Here is a 20,142-nt window from a genome sequence, read left to right as displayed (position 1 = left end):
TCTCAACCGTGATTGAGGTTGTCCCCTCATGCACCCTGCCCCACCGCAAGTCATTTGGCAATGTCTGGAGACATTTTTGTTTGTCACAACTGAGACTGGGGGAGAGATGCTACTGGCATTTAGTGGGTAGAAGCCAGGGAAGCTCCTAAATATTCTACAATGTATAGGGTAGTCCCCACAACAAAAAATTATCTCTCTCAAAATATCAATAGGGTTGAGGTTAAGAAACCATGATGTAGAGTACTTTTACTACCTACACCTTTCTGGGATATATATTGTCTAGGGTTGAGGTTAAGAAACCATGATGTAGAGTACTTTACTTTTACTACCTACACCTTCTGGGATATGTATTGTCTATATATTATATGTCAGGGCAAGAGATTTAAATCATGAAAAAGTTAGTGACAGAGGTAAAACTGCTGCTGGAATAGAGTTCTTTGCAATAGACTGTGTAGGCTCAGAATTGTGTCCTGATGGAATTTTTAGGTGGATAACTTGCTGCCAGGTGGCAGGCAGGCAGGGAGGTGCAGAACCTGCCAGAGCATCACTGTAGCTCCTATCCACTGTCAGAGTTAAATTTGAGACCTTTTTCATACTTTAAATTTCTTAGAATATGCTGGTATCCAGCTGTCTCTAATCTAACACTCAAAGTTGATGACTAGTTTAAAGAGGTTTAAAATTCACACTCCTCCCTCAAACCCCCACACATACCAAAAAACAATCCAGAAAAAAATGAGGGCATATTCGAAGACATTTTGTATTTCAGCCTACAAGCCAAGTCATTAGCCATAGGGAAGTCTGATTTGGAGGTAAAACTGTATACTTAATTTCTCATGAGATTCTAACTCTCCCTGAAGGCTTGTCTAATTGTAGACATTTTCCAGACATGTCTTAGCCTAGCTCATTCCCCATCTTTAATCACCATTCTTAGAGCCACTGGTTTAAACGCCTCTGAGAAAATCAGGCTTCTAACAGGGAAATCATAGTTTAATGGCACCATTAGGTTTTTTTGTAGATGCTTAGTATGTGACTTTTAGACAGTCTCTTTTCCTTCTCACCTCTTTAGTGAAGCTTGGGTTTTTCTTAGGAAAATAAGAAGAAATGTGATTTAGTCACAGATGTGTTACTTCACCACCTGCCCTGTCCCCCACATTTTCTGAACTGGCTACCATCTTGATCTGGGTTTGAACTAGACCTGGGTTTGAACTAGACCTAACTGACAAAAGCTGAGCCTACTTAAAATCAAACTAGTATCTTGGTTTTGAGAAACAATGTTACCTGGAAGTTAGCCCATTACAAGTCACCACATCTGTTCTCGTTCTTTTCTTCTAGCTGTTGTCTAGCAGGTCGTGCCTATCCCCTTGGTGACATCCCTGAAGATCTTGTTCCTTTGGTTAAAAACCAGGTTGGTGCTATTTTCACAGCATTTTTATCACCTATGCCTCTTGTTAAGGTGCACTAAAGACAATTGAATTGAGTGTTACACCTGGGGCAGGAGCAATCTATTAGCTGTAATAGGAGAGCCTACTCACTATTACTGAAACCAATAATTATAGCTATAGAAGTTATAACATAGTGGCACTTTAGAGTAAATTCAACCTGCCTTCAGTTTATCCAAATGGGAATCAATGCTTCAGCAAGATACTTTGCAAGGTGAGAAAATAATCAACTTTTTTCCCTCCAACTTGGCAGGTTTTTGAATTTCTAATTCGCCTGCATTCAGCAGAAGCTTCCCCTGAGGAAGAAATCTATCCCTATGTTCGGACTTTGCTTCATTTTGACACAAGAGAATTTCTAAATGTATTGGCACTGGTAAGATAATATGATTTTAAGGTGTTTTAAAAGCCAGGTTTTTAAAATAGAAAGAAAGACAGATAATAATCCTTATGCAGGTACTATTTTTATGCCCTGGCAGTAAGTCAAGGTTTCAGGTGTTAAATTTTGTTATGTCATCCAATATTTCTAATTCTTTATCTCCCTTCCTTTCTTCTCCCTCTTCTTTCCTTCCTTTCCCCTTCCTCTTCTGCCTTCTCTCTCTCCTATTTTTAACACATTCTTATCAAAAAGTTGAAAAAAGCAGGGTTAAATGTGGTACATTTTTTATTTCATAAGTTATATTAGTTGTATACTAAACATGGAAGAAGGATCTAAAGGACATGTGGTGGTGATGATAGTTGAAATAGAACACGGAGCCCTAACCGGTTTGACTCAGTGGAGGGAGCATTGGCCTGTGGACTGAAAGGTCCCAGGTTCGATTCCAGTCAAGGGCATGTACCTTGGTTGTGGGCACATTCCCAGTAGGAGGTGTGCAGGAGGCAGCTGATCGATGTTTCTCTCTCATTGATGTTTCTGACTCTCTATCCCTCTCCCTTCCTCTCTGTAAAAAAATCAATAAAATATATTTTAAAAAAAAAAAGAAAGAAATAGAACACAGATATTTCCTGCTGAAAAAAAAAATCCTTATACATGTTTAATTAAACATGGATTTGGGTGAACCAGGTTTCTGTGAAAATGCCCCCAGCAGAATCTATATATATGAAAGCCTAAGCAACCAGCCGATTGGCCGACCTGCTAGCAGGCAGCTATGATGGGTAATGATCACCAAGGGGGCAGACACTCCAACCGATAGCTATGACGCGCACTGACCACCAGGGGGCAGACGCTCAATGCAGGAACTGCTGAGCTGCGGTGACTTGGCAGCTGGTTCTCGGTTGACGCACCCAGAACAAGAGAGGAGGGAGCCCAATTCTGGGGTGCGTCACCCGAGAACCGCCCTCTCACAATCTGGGACCCCTCAGGAGATGTCAGCCAGTTTCAGCCCGATCCCGGCAGGCCAGGCCGAGGGACCCCAGTTATTATATAAAACATATATCTTCCCCCAAAATAGTATTATAAGTTGTTTTTTAAAAGCCTTTGATAACACAGACAGTGCTTATATTATAATGTTTAGTGAAGCATCAGGCTCGCAAATGTATAAAACCTAAATATTGCATGTGCACAATATTTGAAGAAAGATAGGGAGGAAGACAAAAATATTGTATATGTACAATATTTGGAAATATAATACATCTAAATCTTTGTTTTTAATTTAAATTCTTTATTGATTAAAGTATTACATAAGTCTCCTTTTTCCCCCATTGACCTCTCCCTGGCTGCATGCATACAAGTCCTTTGGTTGATCTCTTACCCCCTTATCCCACGCCTTCCCTCATAGGTTGGACAGTCTGCTTGATGCTTCTATGTCTCTGGTTCTATTTTTGTTCATCAGTTTATGTTGTTCATTATATTCCACAAATGAGTGAGATCATGTGATGATATTTATCTTTCTCTGACTGGCTTATTTAGCTTAGCATAATGCTCTCCAGTTCCATCCATGCTGTTGCAAATGGAAAGAATTCCTTCTTTTTTACAGCAGTGTAGTATTCCATTGTAATACATCTAAATCTTAATAGTAATTACCTCTGTGAGATGGGGCAAATTTCTCTAATGAATATAAAGTATTTTTATAAGTTGAATAATATAATAAACTTAAATACAAAAAAATAAATGCCCATGAGAAGATCTACATTCCAATTATACTTACTTTGAATTAGTTTAATTTGAAAATCTGTCTTCAGAAGTAGTAACTTTAACTGCACAGAAAAAAGGGAAAAGAAACTTAGAACTGGAAGGCAGACCTAGTTGGTTTAGGAGACCTTAGACATCCAGAAAACATGGGGGAACTTGGTGTTTGGCATGTAGGAAAAAACAAACAGAAGTGTGGGGTAGGGGCTTCAGAAAGAGCGGTAGAGAACAGCAAAGAATTTTACCTGATTTTTATTTTTTAGGGATTGTGGTAGCACTGAAGGTCATTTGGAATTATGCTGATGTCTGAATTACGATATTAGGACTGATAGTAAGGCTGTAATACAATCCCATTTGCTTGACAAATATTTGAGTGCCTAGTGTATCACATATACTATACTATCTAGGGGTACACCCTTGACTGACAGGATATAAACCATGCCCTGTGGAGGAAGGGGATCCAGACTTGTATATAAGTAATTATAGCACAGTGTAATACATGCCACTGGAGAAGATGCTGTGGAAACACTTAGGAGGGAAATCTAATGGAGGTTTAGGGAGTTTCTTGGGTAAAATAATGTCCATGTTGAGTCTCAAAGGATGAAGCTAGTCCGATTAAGGTTAGGGGAAATATTGTTGGCAGAAGGATAGAATATATGAAAAGGCCTGGAAACAAGAGAGAACAATATGTTTCAAAGAAGTGAAAAAAAAAATGAATATGGCTGCATCTTTGAGTGTAAGGAAGTCTTCAGAGAGAGACCAATCCAGAGAGGTGGATAGAGACAGTATTGTAATCCATGGTAAGAAGTTTGGACTTTGTACAGAGCAGTTGATAGCCACTGAAGCCTTTTAGGTAGAGGAATATCATGATTTGTAGTTTAGAGAAATTCCCTTTGTCCATTGTATGAAAAATGGGCTGAAATAAGATAAGATTGGAGGCAAGAAGATCTGTTAGAAAATTTTTATAGTAATAAAGAAAGAAGATAATGGTGGCTTGAATTCAGGCAGTGACAGTGAGGACAGTAAGACATGAAAGGATTTGGAAGATATTTTAGAAGGCAAATTGACCTAAAATTTAGGGCTTATATACTCTTGGATGTGAAAGGTAAGACAAATAGGGAATCATCAAAGATTCCAAGGTTTCTGACTGGGTGAAGTGAATGTGTAGTGGTTTATTTGTTGATTCAGTAGGGAATCAGAGGGGAAACAGGATTCTCAGGAGATGGGGTGGGAGGAAATTTAGATAATTAGTTCTCTTTTGAACGTAATGAATGTGAAGTGCCTAAAAGACAAGTGGAGGTTTCCTTCCATGCATACATCCAGTGTTGGCTGCATCCCCAAGCACTAAAGCTGGAGAAATCGATAAGGCTTAGGGTACAAAGTCCTGTTATGTCTACCATAATTGATTAATCATATGACCTTTCTAATTCAGTAAATATAACTTAATACAAAGAACATTTTCAGAGACACAAAAGAATTTAGGTGATAGATTTTTAAACCACATTTTCCCATTTTTTTTTTTATTTAGGAATTTTTTTTTCAAGTAAAGTTTTTAAATTTAGCTTTCTTGAGGTATAATTTATATAAATTATAATTCACCCATTTACTAAGAGAAGAGCTTGACAAAGGTATGCAGTCTTGTAACCACTACTATTAATCTAGATATAGAACATTTTCATCACCCCCTTGGGCAGTTTTATAGTCATTCCCAGACTCAGACTCAGTCCCTGGCAACAACTAATCTGCTTTTTGACACCAGTTTTGCCTTTTCTAGAATGCTATTTAAATGGAATCATACACTGTGTAGTTTTTTATCTGGCTTCCTTCACTTAAACTAATGCTTTTGAGATTTATTCATGTTGTTGCTTGTATTAATAAGTTTTTCCTCTTTTATGGCTGTGTAATTTTCTATATGGATATATAGTTTGTTGATCCTTCACCAGTAGATGGTCCTTGGGTTTGTTTTCAGTTTTAGGCTAATATGAATAAAACTATTATGAACATTTACATATAGGCCTTTGTGTGGACATATCTTTTTATTTCTTGTAAGTAAATATCAAAGAATGGAATTGCTAGGTCATTTGTTAAGTGTATTATTTTACTTCATAAGAAACCGACCGTTTCTTGAATCCGTTGTACCATTTTACATTCCTACCAGTAGTATATGAGAGTATCAGTACTCTCACTGTCTCACCAACACTTGGTATGGCCCATCTTCAATGTCTTTTGAATAGATGAAGTTTTACATTTTTATCAAGTCTAATATATCAGTTTTGTTTTGTAATCATGCTTTCGGAGTCATGTCAAGGAAATATTTGCCTAACTCAAGGTTGCAAAGATTTTCTCTTATGTTTTCTTCTAGAATTGTTATGATTTTAGGTTTTACGTTTAGATCTGTGATACATTTTGAAGAAATTTTTGCATGTGGTGCAAAGTTTAGATGCAAGTTTTGGGTGTTTTTTTTTGCATATGGATATAGAACTCTTAGGGCACTATTTGATGAAAAGACTATTCTTTCTCTACTGAATTGTCTTTGTACTTTATCAAATATCTGTCGTGTGTATGTGTGGGGTCTACTTCTGAACTCTATGCCATTGGTCTGTTTGTCTCTCTTTATTCCAATACCACACTGTCTTAATTACTGTAGCTTTATAATAAGTATGGAAATCACATTGTGTTGGAGCTCCAATGTTTTTGTTCTTTTTCAAAATTGCTTTGTCTTTTGCTTTTCAGTATGAATTTTTAGAATTATCTTGTTAATTTCTTTCAAAAGCCTGCTGGGATTTTGATTAGAATTCTGTTCAATGTTTAGTCAATTTGAGGAGAATTGACATCGTAGCAATATTGAATTTCCTGACCCATGAAAAGATGTATTGTTCCATTTATTTAGGTCTTTAATTTTTGTCAGCAATATTTTGTAGTTTTCAGAGCCACGAGGACTCAATGTAATGATTTCTCTATTATCGTATAATTTAAAAATTTTGATAAATTAAAAATTGCCTTCCTCTGATCTTTGTACACTGCTGTCAAGATAACTGACATCAACCTGATTTTTCTTAACTTTCCCAGGGGCTTAAGTCTTTTTTTAGAGAACCAGAATACTTTTTTTCATATATTTAAAAACTAATAGTTTTACTCTAAGATATCACTTAGAATTGACTGTTCTGGTTCAGTTTTATCATACAGGGTTGGGCAAAAATAGGTTTGCAGTTGTGGATATACAAAACAGTTTATCTTATATTATTTATTAATTATTATATTATATTATTTATTATTATTAACCTACTTTTGCACACTCCTATTTATATATTGTGGGCCCTTTTAATATGTGAATTTGAGTCTTTTTACTTTATGAATGTTTTTCTTGAATTATAGATTAAATACTTTTTCTGCTTGATTGTTTTTTATTTTATCTTCAGAAACTCTAATTATTTGTGTACTAGAGGCCCGGTGCACGAAATGTGTGCACTGGGGAGGGGTTCCTCAGCCCGGCCTGTGCCCTCTTGCAGTCCGGGAGCCCTTGGGGGATGCCCACCTGCTGGCTTAGGCCTGCTCCCCATAGGGATCAGGCTTAAGCCAGCAGTTGGACATACCTCTTGCCGTCTGGGACACCTTGCTCCTTACCGCCTGCCTGCTTGCTGCTCCTTACTGCTCGGCTTGCTGCTCCTTAGCGCTGCCATGGAGGCGGGAGAGGCTACCACCACCGCTGCTGCACTCACCAGCTGTGAGCCTGGCTTCTGGCTGAGCGGCGCTCCCCCTGTGGGAGCGCACTGACCACCAAGGGGCAGCTCCTGCGTTGAGCGTCTACCTCCTAGAGGTCAGTGCACATCAGTGACCAGTCGATCTGGTCCTTCTGCCTTAACAGTCGCTTAGGCTTTTATTATTTAGATTGTATATTCTTTGTATATTGTATATTCTTTTATATTTATCAGCTTTTCTCTGATTTCTTTTATTTCCTTCTTTGTTTAAATTTTATTTTTTTGTTTCTTTTATCTTCTCTCCTTCTCTTACTGTGCTTTTGGTCATATCTCTTCTCTCTTAGGTGGCTTGTAGTTGTCTTCATTTCTGAGATGAATTTGACATTTATTTCAGTTTTTTTCTGATTTTCATTAGCTTCTATTTCATATTTTCCTACTCTTTGTTCATTTCTTTTTTGAATTCTGAAATTTCCAGTTTGTGATGTTCTTTCAGATCTGCAATTGTATGTTTAAACATATGTAATATATGTTGGGATGTTATAGTTTAATTCTATTTTATGGCTACTTCTTATTTTGTTTTATTCTAGAGTGCCTTCAGTTGCTGCTTTTATTCTCATTTTTTTGTGTTGGGTTTTTCTGGACTGGCAATAATAGATGACCTTGTTGGAGGGTGGGGGGAAATTACCGGCTGGTTTTCATAGTTCACGTGCTTTCTTCATTTGTTACAATTTAGTGTAATTTCTTAAATAGTGTCTTTTGAGGGTGGTCTATCATCTTCTCAATATTAACATTATTTTGTTTTAGTAGGTACTCTATCTTGAGCCACTTCCTTCTTTATCATAAGCCTCCAAGGAATATCTCCGTCTTTCAAGGTACCTCCCTCTGGCCCAAAAGCACTGTCTTGCTAAGACCTCTGATCCACACTTGCCAGTCCCCTTCCTTTGACCTTCCTATTAGCTGTGGTCTGACCCACAGGTCTCTGACCTGATGTCAGGATTTCCTCACCCAGGGTGGGTTCTCTTTGCTATTATAGTTGTTCTGCTACCACTGAAATCTTGTCACACTCTCCTTTCTTCTACCCAATTTTATCCTGACTTCTTTTTGGTGTTAGGGCTTTGGAGCCAACTTTGCTAATTTGGGATGCTTATTTTCCCGAGTTAATTTTATGTAAGTTGAACTTTGTGGTATTTGTTGCAGTTTTAGTTTTCCCATTTGCCTAAGTTGTTGGTGATTGATTGTTTTGTTTTGTTTTTAATCATCATAGAAGGGATCTTGCTGGAGGGTGTCTGAAGATATTAGGACAAGGGTCCACAAACTTCAGTATGTAGATCAAATTCAGCTTCATTTGGCCTCTGGTCTGTGTGAGCTAAGAATTCTTTACATTTTAAGGGTTATAAAAACAGAAGAAGATCAGATACAATTTTTCTGAGATCTTCAATTTATCTCACTTTAAAAATGACTAAAACATGTCTTTCTGGAATTACCTTTGAATAAAAGTTTGTATACTTAAAAATAAATAAATAAAAACAGAAGAAGAATATGTCACAGAGATTGCATGTAGCCCACAAAGCCTATAGTATTTTCTTTCTGGCCTTTACAGAGAATGTTTGTTTACCCCTTGATTAGGATTTAGCCACTTGTTATCTTATAAAAACCCTATAATTTTTAAGAAACTACAGAAAGAAGTTTTTATGACCAAATGTACAGATTACTTTGGACTTGAGTTTTAGGTCTACCTGTGTGCTTCATAAACTCCATTAGGACATCCTTGCATATTAGTCTTCCAACAAGTATTGTATAGTTAGAAGCATCTTTGTGGAATGATAATGTTTTAACAATGATATGCCATTTTAGTGGCATCTGTTAACTACAATCAAAATATGTCATTATGCCCTGGCCCATGTGGCTCAGGTTGAATGTTGTCTGCTGCACCAAAAGGTCACTGGTTCAATCCCAGTCAAGGCACATGCCCAGGTTGCGGGTTCAGTCCCGGCTGGGGTGCATACATGAGGCAACCGATCAATGTTTCTCTCTCACATCAATGTTTATCTTTCTTTCTCTCCCTTTTTCTCCCTTTCTCCCTCTCCCTTCCTCTCTCAAATTAATAAAAATGTATAATAAAATTTTTTTAAATGTCATTATGTATATCCACTTAATTATGTTTACAGAAGTAAACTTTCAATATGTTTCAAAGCAGTGAATACATTCTGCCAAAAGGAAAATAGATAATGAAATTATTTTTTTACTTGCTTTACTGATTACTTTTATAATATGTATATTAATTCTCCATTATTTTGTATTTTAGTTGACTAGTACTTGTATTAGGAGATAATAACTTATGTTTGTACCTGCACTTTGGCAGGCTGTGTGTGTGAGTGTGTGCATGTTTGTTATTCTCATAAACCTGAAGATAGAACTGAGAGACTTTCTAGTCCATCTTTCTCTCTTTAGGTAGGATCATATTTAACCCACTTAAACATCATAATATTTTTGGTTCAATCTTTCCAGAATAAGAGTTTCTACAGTCTCCTTAATAACTTGATAGTTTTAGCATTTCTCAACTAAGTGACAGCAAAGTGGTCTAGCTCAGTTAAAATATTTTCTAAAAAGATTGTATTTTTGTGTGTAATTAACTAGACAAATCAGCAGTAATTTGTTTAAAGTGCTTCCTGTGTGGTCAGACAGGAGGAAAGAAGGAAAGGCATGCTAATAAGAGACCTGCATGAGCACAGGTGCTTTGGGGAAGTTGGGGAAGTTCAGGGCCCATTTGAAGAACAGCAAGTATGTGGTTTGAATGTAACTATGATGTAATCATGAAAGTTCATGGCTGTGAATTTTTTTTTAATCTATTGGCACAATATGGAGTCTATTTTCTTATTTCAGGAAAATAAGCAATAAATTATTGCTATGTGATTTTAAACATTTCAAGAGCCACATGTGCTGAGTGAAAACCATAGGGAAGATCTGCAAGTCTTTCATCATTCTTATTATTCAATAAATAACTTTATTTACCCATTTTTATATGAATACAATTTCAATTCCTTCATATATGCATCCTCTAGGTATCAGATATTTTCCAGAATTAGGTATTGTCATTTACTTTGATACATGTTCTACTTAAAATACATTTGACTCCACGTGAGCAGGGCCATAAAAAGTGCTATACTTGGCAGTGTTTTGAAAATAGGATACGTATTCCTTGTACATAGGCTTGAGTATTTTAACATTGCATCAGTTTTGCCATAATAATTTTTATAGATATCTATCATTTTTTCTTATTTGTCATGACAGTTATTTTTCTTGGCAATTGATAAACTGTATTTCCAAATAGCATAAGCGGAATGATGACTGAGCATATAACATGTATTTCATCTTTCTCAAACCCTTGCTCATTAGTCGCCTCTTAGTGTTCTTTCTTTTTCATTGCTTTTAAACTTTGCCTTTCTTTCTCAAATCACTTTTTGGTTGTATGATGATCACTTTATATTTATATTTTTTTCTCTATTTTAAAGTCTCAGAATACCATACTATATTAAATGCTATATCTTTTTACTTAACTAACTAAAAAAACTTTACTATTAAAAGTATATAAGCAAAAAGTTGATGAGGAATGGTTATCTTATTTGAAAATGTTCCTGACTATTAATAATATCCTGTTGCCTTCTAAAATTTGCAAATAATTCTTTTTAAAAATGTCTCCCTTTTAGACTTTTGAAGATTTTAAAAATGACAAGCAAGCTGTAGAATATCAACAGCGTATTGTGGATATATTGTTGAAAGTAAGTATTCAAAGAATACATGCCTTTGTAGTGATGTTTTTATTAAGAAAATTGAATTGTTTTATAGCAAGTTCTAAAGTAATCTTTTTTAAGGAAACAATATGCTGCAATCATTTTAAAATTTTATTATGATGTTCTTGTCTTCAAAAACTGAACAAAATACTAATCATTCAAAATATTTAATGTATATCAACTTTAGTCTGTATACTAGGATACCAGGTACTACTCTAGAAAAATGCATATTGTGATAATTGCTATGTTACTATGATTGTATGCAATACTAGAGACTGACTTCAGAGTAGTTTGAAAAAGTAAATAATGTGAAGAATCTCCCTTTGTTTCATACCGACATCAGTGTGTTGCTAAGATAGTGCCATCATTTTACCATGGTACTGAGATGATAGGTAACACTTAAGAATGCATTATTTGAGTCACACAGAGATGGTCACCCTGTCTAAATCTAACTAGATTAAGTCCAAAGCCATTTTGAGATCAGTGCTGTTGCTAATAAATGAATCTGTGCAGCTTTAACCAAGCCAGTTTCTTCATGTAGTTGAAAGCCTAGAATTTGTGTCCTGTTCATTTGGCCGTGAAATGAAACTTTATTCATCATAGTGACTTGTAGATTATTTTGCACAAGAAAACAATATGGAAATATTCTCTAGTTGTCATAGCATTAATGCATTATATTCGTAATAGTCCTTTATAATTTCCAAAGCACATTTATATATGTTATGTCATTTGAGCTGTTTATTGATCTTATAAGATAGGCAGTGATGAATATGAAATTAAGATTGCTAAATTCCCAAACTTTTATCCAGGTGGCTAGTATGGAGAATCTTTACCTGGATTTCCAAAATATTTCCCTAAATGGTCTCTATAACGAGTTTTGTCTTCCTCTGGTTTGTGATCTTGCCTTTCCTCTACCTACTATTCTTCTATGACTCCATTGGATCAGTTGTAATTAAGTTCTGCTATGAGAGAAAATTCAAATAACAGTTTAATTTTGAAGGGAATTTATTTTTTTATATAAGTCTAGAGGTAGACAACCTGATCTATTAGATTAGCTTTATAAACTTATCAGGGATGAAGATTGCCTCTTTCTTACTGCTGTTATTTTTAGTGTATGGTTTCTAGCTTTTGGTCCAAAATGACTTCTCAAGCTCCAGCCATCACCTCTACATTCTAGTTAGCCTGAATGCAGAATGGGATGAAGAAGATAGTGTTCCCTCTCTTTAAGAAATTTCTGAGAAGTTGTGTAGTACTACAGTTCTGCTTATATCATATGGATCAGAACTTAGATATATGACTCTACTCTGTATTGTGGGTGACTATTTATGTGTTTAGCTAAAAGTAAGGAGTTCTGTTTCTCAGAAGGAGAGAACAGATGTTGGAGCAAAAGTACTAGTTTCTGCCATACCTATCTAAACTGTTTAATATTACATCTAAGATCCTTCTTTGTTTTTTGGTCCCTGCCTACTGTACTATAACTCTCCCCTCTCCTACTGCCCTCCCCCACTGTATTATAAACTTCTCAACCATATTAAATTATTGGAATTCACTGAACTTTATGTGTCATCTTTATGGCTTATGTTCTTTGCATGAGTTTTCTATTATCCCATCTTGCCTTTTTCTTCCTTTTCTCTCTGCCTGGCAAATTCCTAACAATTTTCCAATGTGTAACTCGTATATCATCCATGAGAAACTCTTAGAATGCTCTCCCACACTTCCAGTTTGATTAGTTGCCCCTTCTCTGTGTTCATAGAACATTTTATGCTGCACTTGGAACACTGTATGGTAATTATTTACATGTATATTTTTCTACCTGGATTTGAGCTTCTTGTAGGTAGACTCTGAGGATTTGTTTTTGTAACTTATTTTAATTTAATTATAGTTGACATACAATGTTGTTTTAGTTGCAGGTGTACAACATAGTGATTCAATATTTTTTACATTACAGAATGATCACCACAATAATCTAGTTACTATCTGTCACAAAATTACAGTATTATTGACTATATTCCCTATGCTATATATTATATCCTCCTGACTTATTTATTTTATAACTAGAAATGTGTACCTCTTAATCCCCTTTACCTATTTTGCCTGTTCCCTCCATTCCCCAAACCTCTTCTCTTTGGCAACCACCAGTTTGTTCTCTGTATCTATGACTTTGTTTCTGTTTTTCATTTGTTTTATTTAATAGATTCCACATATAAGTGAAATCAGGCAGTATTTGTCTTTCTCTGTCTGACCTATTTCACTTGGCATAATATGCTCTGGGTCCATCTGTGTTGTTGCAAATGGTAAGATTTCATTACTTATGGCTGAATAATATTCCATTGTATGTATATACATCACATCTTCTTTATCTGTTTACCTATAGATGGGCACATAGGGTTGCTTCCATATCTTGGCTATAGTAAATTATGCTGCAATGAACATGTGGTGCATATATCTTCAAATTGATGGTTTTGTTTTCTTCAGATAAATACCCAGAGATTGAATTGCTGGATTATATTGTAGTCTCATTTTTAATTTTTTAAAGACTCTCCATACTGTTTCCCGTAGTGGCTTCCTTCTGGTCACCACATACTGTTGTCTGTGTCTGTGAATATTTGTTTGTTTGTTTTTCTTGTTTGTTCATTCTTGCTTTCAGTTTTTTATCCCACAATATGAGTGAAATCAGTTAAGGAGTTTACACTTATAGAGCAAAAGGAAGGGCTAAAAGCAGAGGAGTATTAGATGGGTCCCGACAGTTGAATCCTCAGAAAGGATCTGTGCACTGAAGGGGAGTGATGACTGAGCGTTTTAAAGCCCTAGGAGGCTCTTTGAAAGTTTAAATCAGAATTTGGATACATACACACACTAAAACTTGAAATATACTCTAGGAATGACTAGTTATATACTTGGGCAGGCTGTGATTGCTGGACAAAAGCAGGAAGCGTATAAGAAAGAGATATACTGCCAGCAAAGTAAGAAAAGGTAGGCCAAAAGAATATTTTCTAAGGGAATATTTTCTAATTGGAAAAAATCTTATAGTTTATTTTTGAATGGAGAATGGAAGGAGGGAACTTAGGATTCTTCAACAGATAAGAGGGTATTCTTCAATTTGTTATAGAGTTGCCTCCATAAACTCAGCTAGTCCAAAGCAGTGCATGATCTTCTTTCCCAAACTTCTGCATTCTGTCTCTTTGTTAAAAGCTTCATTATCCTACATGCCTGTCAGACTCAAGATCTCACATGTTTTTATTTCTCCTTAGCTACACACCTTTCCATGCATATGTGTACTCGACCTGTCTCCTCTCTCTCTGCAGTGTCTTTCGCACCTCTTCCTCCTTCCCTTTTCGCTATAACTGCCCTAGTTCAGGACCCCTTTGCTTTCCCCGGACCCCTGCAGTCATGTGCATTTGGTCTACCTTCAATTTATTCCTTCGTTATTTTATCTGATACCCTGCTGATAGGATAATTTTCCTAAGTGCAGTACTGATCATGATCAACTCTTCTGGTTGATCACCTTTTGTAGCTCCCAGTTTCCTATGGAATAAATTCTAGATTTTTTAGAATGACATTTGAGGCCTAATCTTTTCTTTCTATGTAATTTCTCCTTGCTCCTCATGCATGCTGCTGCATTCTAATGAACACAGTTTCTCCAAACAACCTCACATTTTACTGTGTTCCTGCTTTCGCTCACATTGCTCTCTCTGACTGGGTTGCACTCGCTCCTGGCATTTCCCGTCACAGGTTCCACATGGGCTTTAAAGCTCAGTTTAAAAGCTACTCTTCTAATTTATTTTCAATTCCTTGTCTAACCACTTGAAATAATTTCCCCCACTGTGCTGCGGGAGTAATTTGTTCCTTTATAATAGTGCAGATAGCAGTGCGCCTTTTATTTAAAATTTGTTTACCTGTCTCACCTTGCTTTCTCATTTATAATTCCCTTGAAGGCATCTACCATAGCATCTTACACATAGTAGGTAGTCGGGAGAGGGAAGCTCACTTAAAGCAGAGGAATGAGTATGATTTGATAACCGTGTGTGGTTGTAAAAAGCCCACTATGCAAAACCATCTGTTCAAGGAACTGCTTATAGACAAGGAGAATCTATTCACTTCATTGATTCGTGGGCTGGCTGACTTTTTTCTGGGATACCTGCACTCTGAAATTATCTTTTAAGCCCCAAAGCAACTCTTTCTTCCTGTACTGGTGGGCAGATTTTTGATAGGGTTACTTTAATTTAACTGAAATTAATTTTAGTAGGATTCTCTTTTAAGACTTCAAGAGGGAAACATGATTAATATCTCTCTGCAAGTTACCTAACAATTCACTTCTGATCCAAGCTGTGCCTAGAAATATGCCAAAAATCACCAAAATGATCCCCTTTCAGAGTATGCAAGCAGTTGTGCTCCTTCTCTAATTGGTATTAAACTCAATTGTTGCAAAATAATCTTTTCATGAGTCTTCAGTAATGAGACTCCCCCACCCCTTCTCATTGTATATTTTTTGTGTCAAACCAGATGGTATATTGAATAAATGTCCTCTTTTGCTCATCAGGTTATGGTGGAGAACTCAGATTTTACTCCCTCACAAGTCGGGTGTCTCTTTACATTCCTTGCCCGGCAGCTTGCAAAACCTGACAATACCTTGTTTGTAAACAGAACCCTCTTTGATCAGGTGAGTGTCTTCAACAATGAGAGCTAGAATTGTTTTTATCCTATTACTGTTCATAGAAAAGTTCACTGGATTACATGGTCTCTAAATGTAATAGCCAAGCCTGTTCTGGTTTCAGATTGGATCTAATTTAGCTGTCGTTGGTTTTGTTAAATGATGTGTCTGGGTAGTATGACTGCCTAGTAAGGTGGTATCATGAGGGTATGATTTGTGGAGATTAGTTTATAGAGATTTTGTTCTCTCAATTATTCTATTGCTCCAAATTTCTTTGCTGAAAAATTTTCCAATTTAAGAATCACCCATCTCACTGGTAGTAAGACTATTATGTTCATCATCTGGAGGGGAGATTACTTTTAGAAAATCTGAATGTACTTACAAATGACTTTGATTCTGAAAGGTATTTCCTAATCTCAATTAAATAGCATCCCCTTATCCACACATGACAGTGAAAATACTTGTTTATCTGCAGCTAATAATGACTAGATTTATTGAGTACTTCATAGTGCTTCATAGTGCCAGGCTCTGTTCCAGTTTTATATGTGTTTATTAATTCAGTGCTCCTAATAGTTCTGAATTTGATATAGTTGTTACCCCATTTTGCAGATGAGCAAACTAAAGCCTGGATAGGTTGAGGTACTCATCCAATATCGTACTTAATAAGTGTTATTATTAACAATAGATGTTCTTATTAAGGGTTGATAAGGTTAGAATTCAAATTTAAGTGGCCTGACTCCAAAGTTCATGCTTTGCTTGGTCCATGGTATCAGGGATCTTAAAGTTAAGGTATATAGATGATGCTGCCTTCTAGTCATGTTTCTAAACAGCATACCTGAACCTCCTGTGCCATGTACTAGGCCAGTCAGTTGGGAAGATAACATATACCTGTGGTATATTTTTTATGGTGAAGTGTGAATGAATTGGTGAGATATAAAGGGTAGGTGCTGTTTTCATTGATAGTGTGATAGCATGCATGCTGGTATCCAATAAAAAAAAGTACATTTTCTTTGACCAGGTCCTTGAATTCCTCTGTAGTCCTGATGATGACTCCCGGCACTCTGAAAGACAGCAGGTATGAACTACTAGAACTCTTTTTGCTAAAGAGTAGAAAAGATGCTTGACTGGCTCAGGGGTTGAGTGTTGATCTATGAACCAGGAGGTCACAGTTCCATTCCCTGTCAGGGCACATGCCCGGGGTTGCGGGCTCAATCCCCAGTGTGGGGCATGCATGAGGCAGTTGGTCAATGAATCTCTGTCATCATTGATGTTTCTCTCTCTCTCTCTCTCTCTCTCTCCCCCTCTCTCCCCCCTCTCTTCCTCTCTCCCTCTCTCCCTCTTTCTTCATCTCTGAAATCAATAAAAATATATTTTTAAAAAAAGAGTGGGAAAGAAACAGAGTAAGCCCAAAAGAACCCTCTGTGCTAGACTTCACAAGGCTTAAGGGGGAAGCGACTTGTGCCCAAACCTAACACTAAGCCAGATAGTGGCAACCAGAAAATAGTGTGGACGGTTGTTAGAAGTGCATATATATGGAGTTTATATCACACTAAGTTTCTAGGCACCGGACCTGTCTTGCATTTAACATGACATCAAGGAGAATACTTCATCCTTCTCCTTGGATCTAATTTAGCTCTTGTTGGTTTTTGTGTTTTTTTTTTTAACAGTCTGAAAGGTGACCCTAATCTCAGTTAAATAGCATTCCCATTTAACTGTGAAGTGCACAATAAATGCATTGCAGCCACAGTTGGCACCTGTTGTATCCTGCTTTCCGCTGGTGTCATTAATCTGATAACCACTCCTTGCTGCTATGGAAAGACTGCAGGTTACTGAGTGTGGGACACTCAGCTTTTGGGAGTGCCCTCTAGCTCCACTGCATTAGGGCTAACCATTTCTGGAGACCTTATCCATCTGTCCCCCTACTAATTGCTGTGACATGGTAACTGTTTGAGCACCACTTCTTTCTACTTATCCCCCCCCCCCTTTTTTTGGTCCCTTCTAAGAATAGGATTCTTTAAAAGTTTACCCATCATAATTGTGAACACTAAGAGAGTCAACCTACTTAAAATTGGTTGCCAGACTTTTGTGAGCTAAGCTATAAAAATTAAGAATTTTGATAGCTATGCTGATTTTTTATGGTAATAGTGCACAGCTGGGAGGTTGAGACCAGATAAAGAACATGTGGTAGCAACAGTGACCCCTTTCTCTGCACAGCTGTGGCCCAGTGACTGCTAAAATTTTGGTTCTCTTATTTATATCGAATACAAATAGTAATGTGGCCCCTCATTTTGCCCCTATTTCTCTATTGATAGGAAAAATAGCTCATGTTGTGCATGTTATTTTGCTATATAAAATGATAAAAAACTTTTTATATAAATAACTAAATTAAATAGAAATAAAAATCTTATCTAAATATAAAAGCCAAACCTTGAAAAGTAATCATCCTATAGTAATATTCTATTATTGGGAGTCCCCTTTGAGATGAACTAGTTTCCTTTTCTACTCATTTTAGAAATATAGGAAATGGATAAAGTAAGTTGCTCAAGGTCACAACTCAGATTAGAACCCAGTTCCTTCCCTTCGTAGGCACTCTTTCCCCTGCACAGTTTGTTATATATCAACATTTGTTTACGGAGTATTTGTTAGTATTTTCCAGAGGAATGCTGATAAAAGTTTAACAACTTGCTCTTCAAATGTAGGTCTGATATGAATGTTGGTTGATATTTTCATTTACATGAATGAATAAGGGTGAAAGTGCAACAAGGAAAGCATGTCAGAACTTCACCCATTCATCAGTGAAGTGACTTCTTTGCTGAATCAGATAAGTTTTTGAAATAAAAAAAAGAATTCCTTAATTTTTTGATATTCACATTGTAATGACTACGACATTCACACTTTAAAGTTTGATTGCCTTATTACATTATCTCCATCACTTTTGTAACCAAGGATTGGCAGTTTTCCTGGAAAGAGCCAAAGAGTAGCTATTTTAGGCTTGTGGGCCACATATGGTATATGTCACATATTCTTTGTTTGTTTTACAACCCTTTAAAAATGTAAAAAGCCCTGATTTACAGAATTTGCCAGTTTCCATGGTGTCAGCACTCCCACCATTTCAGTCTACCAGCATGATGTCACTCAGCCGAGAGTTAGAAAGAGATGCTAAGTACAACACCCTTATGTAATATTTCCCCGTACAGATTCAGTTTCAGTAACTAACCTCAAGAGCATACATAGTAAAATGTAATGAAATAATTAAAAGTGGTAAGTTTTTAGTATTAATTACCTTTGTTTTTACTTTAATTTATTTGACTGTAAAGTTACATAGTTTAATTTTTAACAATGGCTGTGTTTCACAACTGACTTACAAAATTCCTGAAAATTTAACACTCAATTCTAAGTGGGTTGGTAAGACTGGCTCCGGCGTAGCACTATTATGTTATTCCACATTGAGGCTTCCAGCAGATGGCGTTGACTCCATAGTTGTTCTATGTAGCAGTACATTAAAACACTCAAAGTGGATTAAATTAGGGTTCTGAAATGTAAAGTTTGGATAGGTTTTATTTATTTTATGCCCCTTCCCCCCCTTTTTTTTAACTTGAAAGTAATCAATTTCCTAAGTTAGAAAAATGCTTTGTTAAATGGTTTCCTGGAGTTCTGAGAAGGATCATGTTACTCTGGATCTTGACCTTCAATACATGAGAGAGCTTTCTCACATTGCCCTAATGATTAAGTAATGATTCTATTGTATTGAGAGGTTTATTTACAGAAATTGAAGAATCTGTCACAACATCCTAGTCATCTTTGTTATTCACCTTCTTCGTTTGGTAGAATTATTTATAAGAACCCCAGTGTTTTATTGTTGTTCTTGTTTTTAAATGTCACTGCAGGATATGTTTTTATTGATTTTTTTAGAGGAAGGAGGAGAGAGAGAGAGAGAGAGAGAGAGAGAGAATAAATATTGATTGGTGCCTCCCATAAATGCCCTGACCTGGGATCGAACCCAAAATCTAGGTATGTACCCTGACTGGGAAATGAACCTGAAACCTTTTGGCACATGGAAGATGCTCCAACCAACTGAGCCACCCAGCCAGGGCATGAACTCCAGTGTTTGTTTTTTATTGTTATAAACTACATATTATAAATTTTGAAATTTTAAATGTACAATTCAGGCATTAAGTATATTATTGTTGTGCCACCATTGCCACCATCCAGCTCCAAAGCTTTATCTTCCAAACTGAAAATCCCCATTATCTCCTCCCCCTGGCAACCACCATTCCACTTTCTGTCTCTGTGAATTTGACTACTTTATATACCTCATATAAGTGGAATCATACAGTACTTTTTGTGTGTGTGTTTAACTTATTTCACTTAATTTTTGTTTTTATTGATTTCAGAAAGGAAGGGAAAGGGAGAGAGGGATAGAAACATCAATGATGAG

General features: G+C 36.4%; 1 protein-coding gene across 12 annotated transcripts in view; it reads left to right on the top strand.

Moving 5' to 3' along the window:
• VPS8 (vacuolar protein sorting 8 homolog (S. cerevisiae)) overlaps positions 1–20,142 on the top strand; it is a 246,001-nt gene that overhangs the window by 121,167 nt on the left and 104,692 nt on the right. For all 12 annotated transcript variants that reach the window (XR_001359954.1, XM_005858444.2, XM_014530618.1 and 9 more), the window contains 5 exons: positions 1,333–1,405; positions 1,693–1,812; positions 10,970–11,041; positions 15,594–15,713; positions 16,723–16,779. Coding sequence is in view for 11 of the 12 variants with exons in the window: in XM_005858444.2 (XP_005858506.1) it covers positions 1,333–1,405; positions 1,693–1,812; positions 10,970–11,041; positions 15,594–15,713; positions 16,723–16,779 (442 nt within the window). In the remaining variant the exon portion in view is untranslated. The remainder of the gene's footprint in view (positions 1–1,332; positions 1,406–1,692; positions 1,813–10,969; positions 11,042–15,593; positions 15,714–16,722; positions 16,780–20,142) is intronic.

Source organism: Myotis brandtii, unplaced genomic scaffold (genome assembly GCF_000412655.1).
Source record: "Myotis brandtii unplaced genomic scaffold, ASM41265v1 scaffold118, whole genome shotgun sequence".
NCBI classification, from domain to species: Eukaryota; Metazoa; Chordata; class Mammalia; order Chiroptera; family Vespertilionidae; genus Myotis; species Myotis brandtii.
The sequence above is the reverse complement of the archived record's forward strand: the minus strand, read 5'-3'. Positions and strand labels throughout refer to the sequence as shown.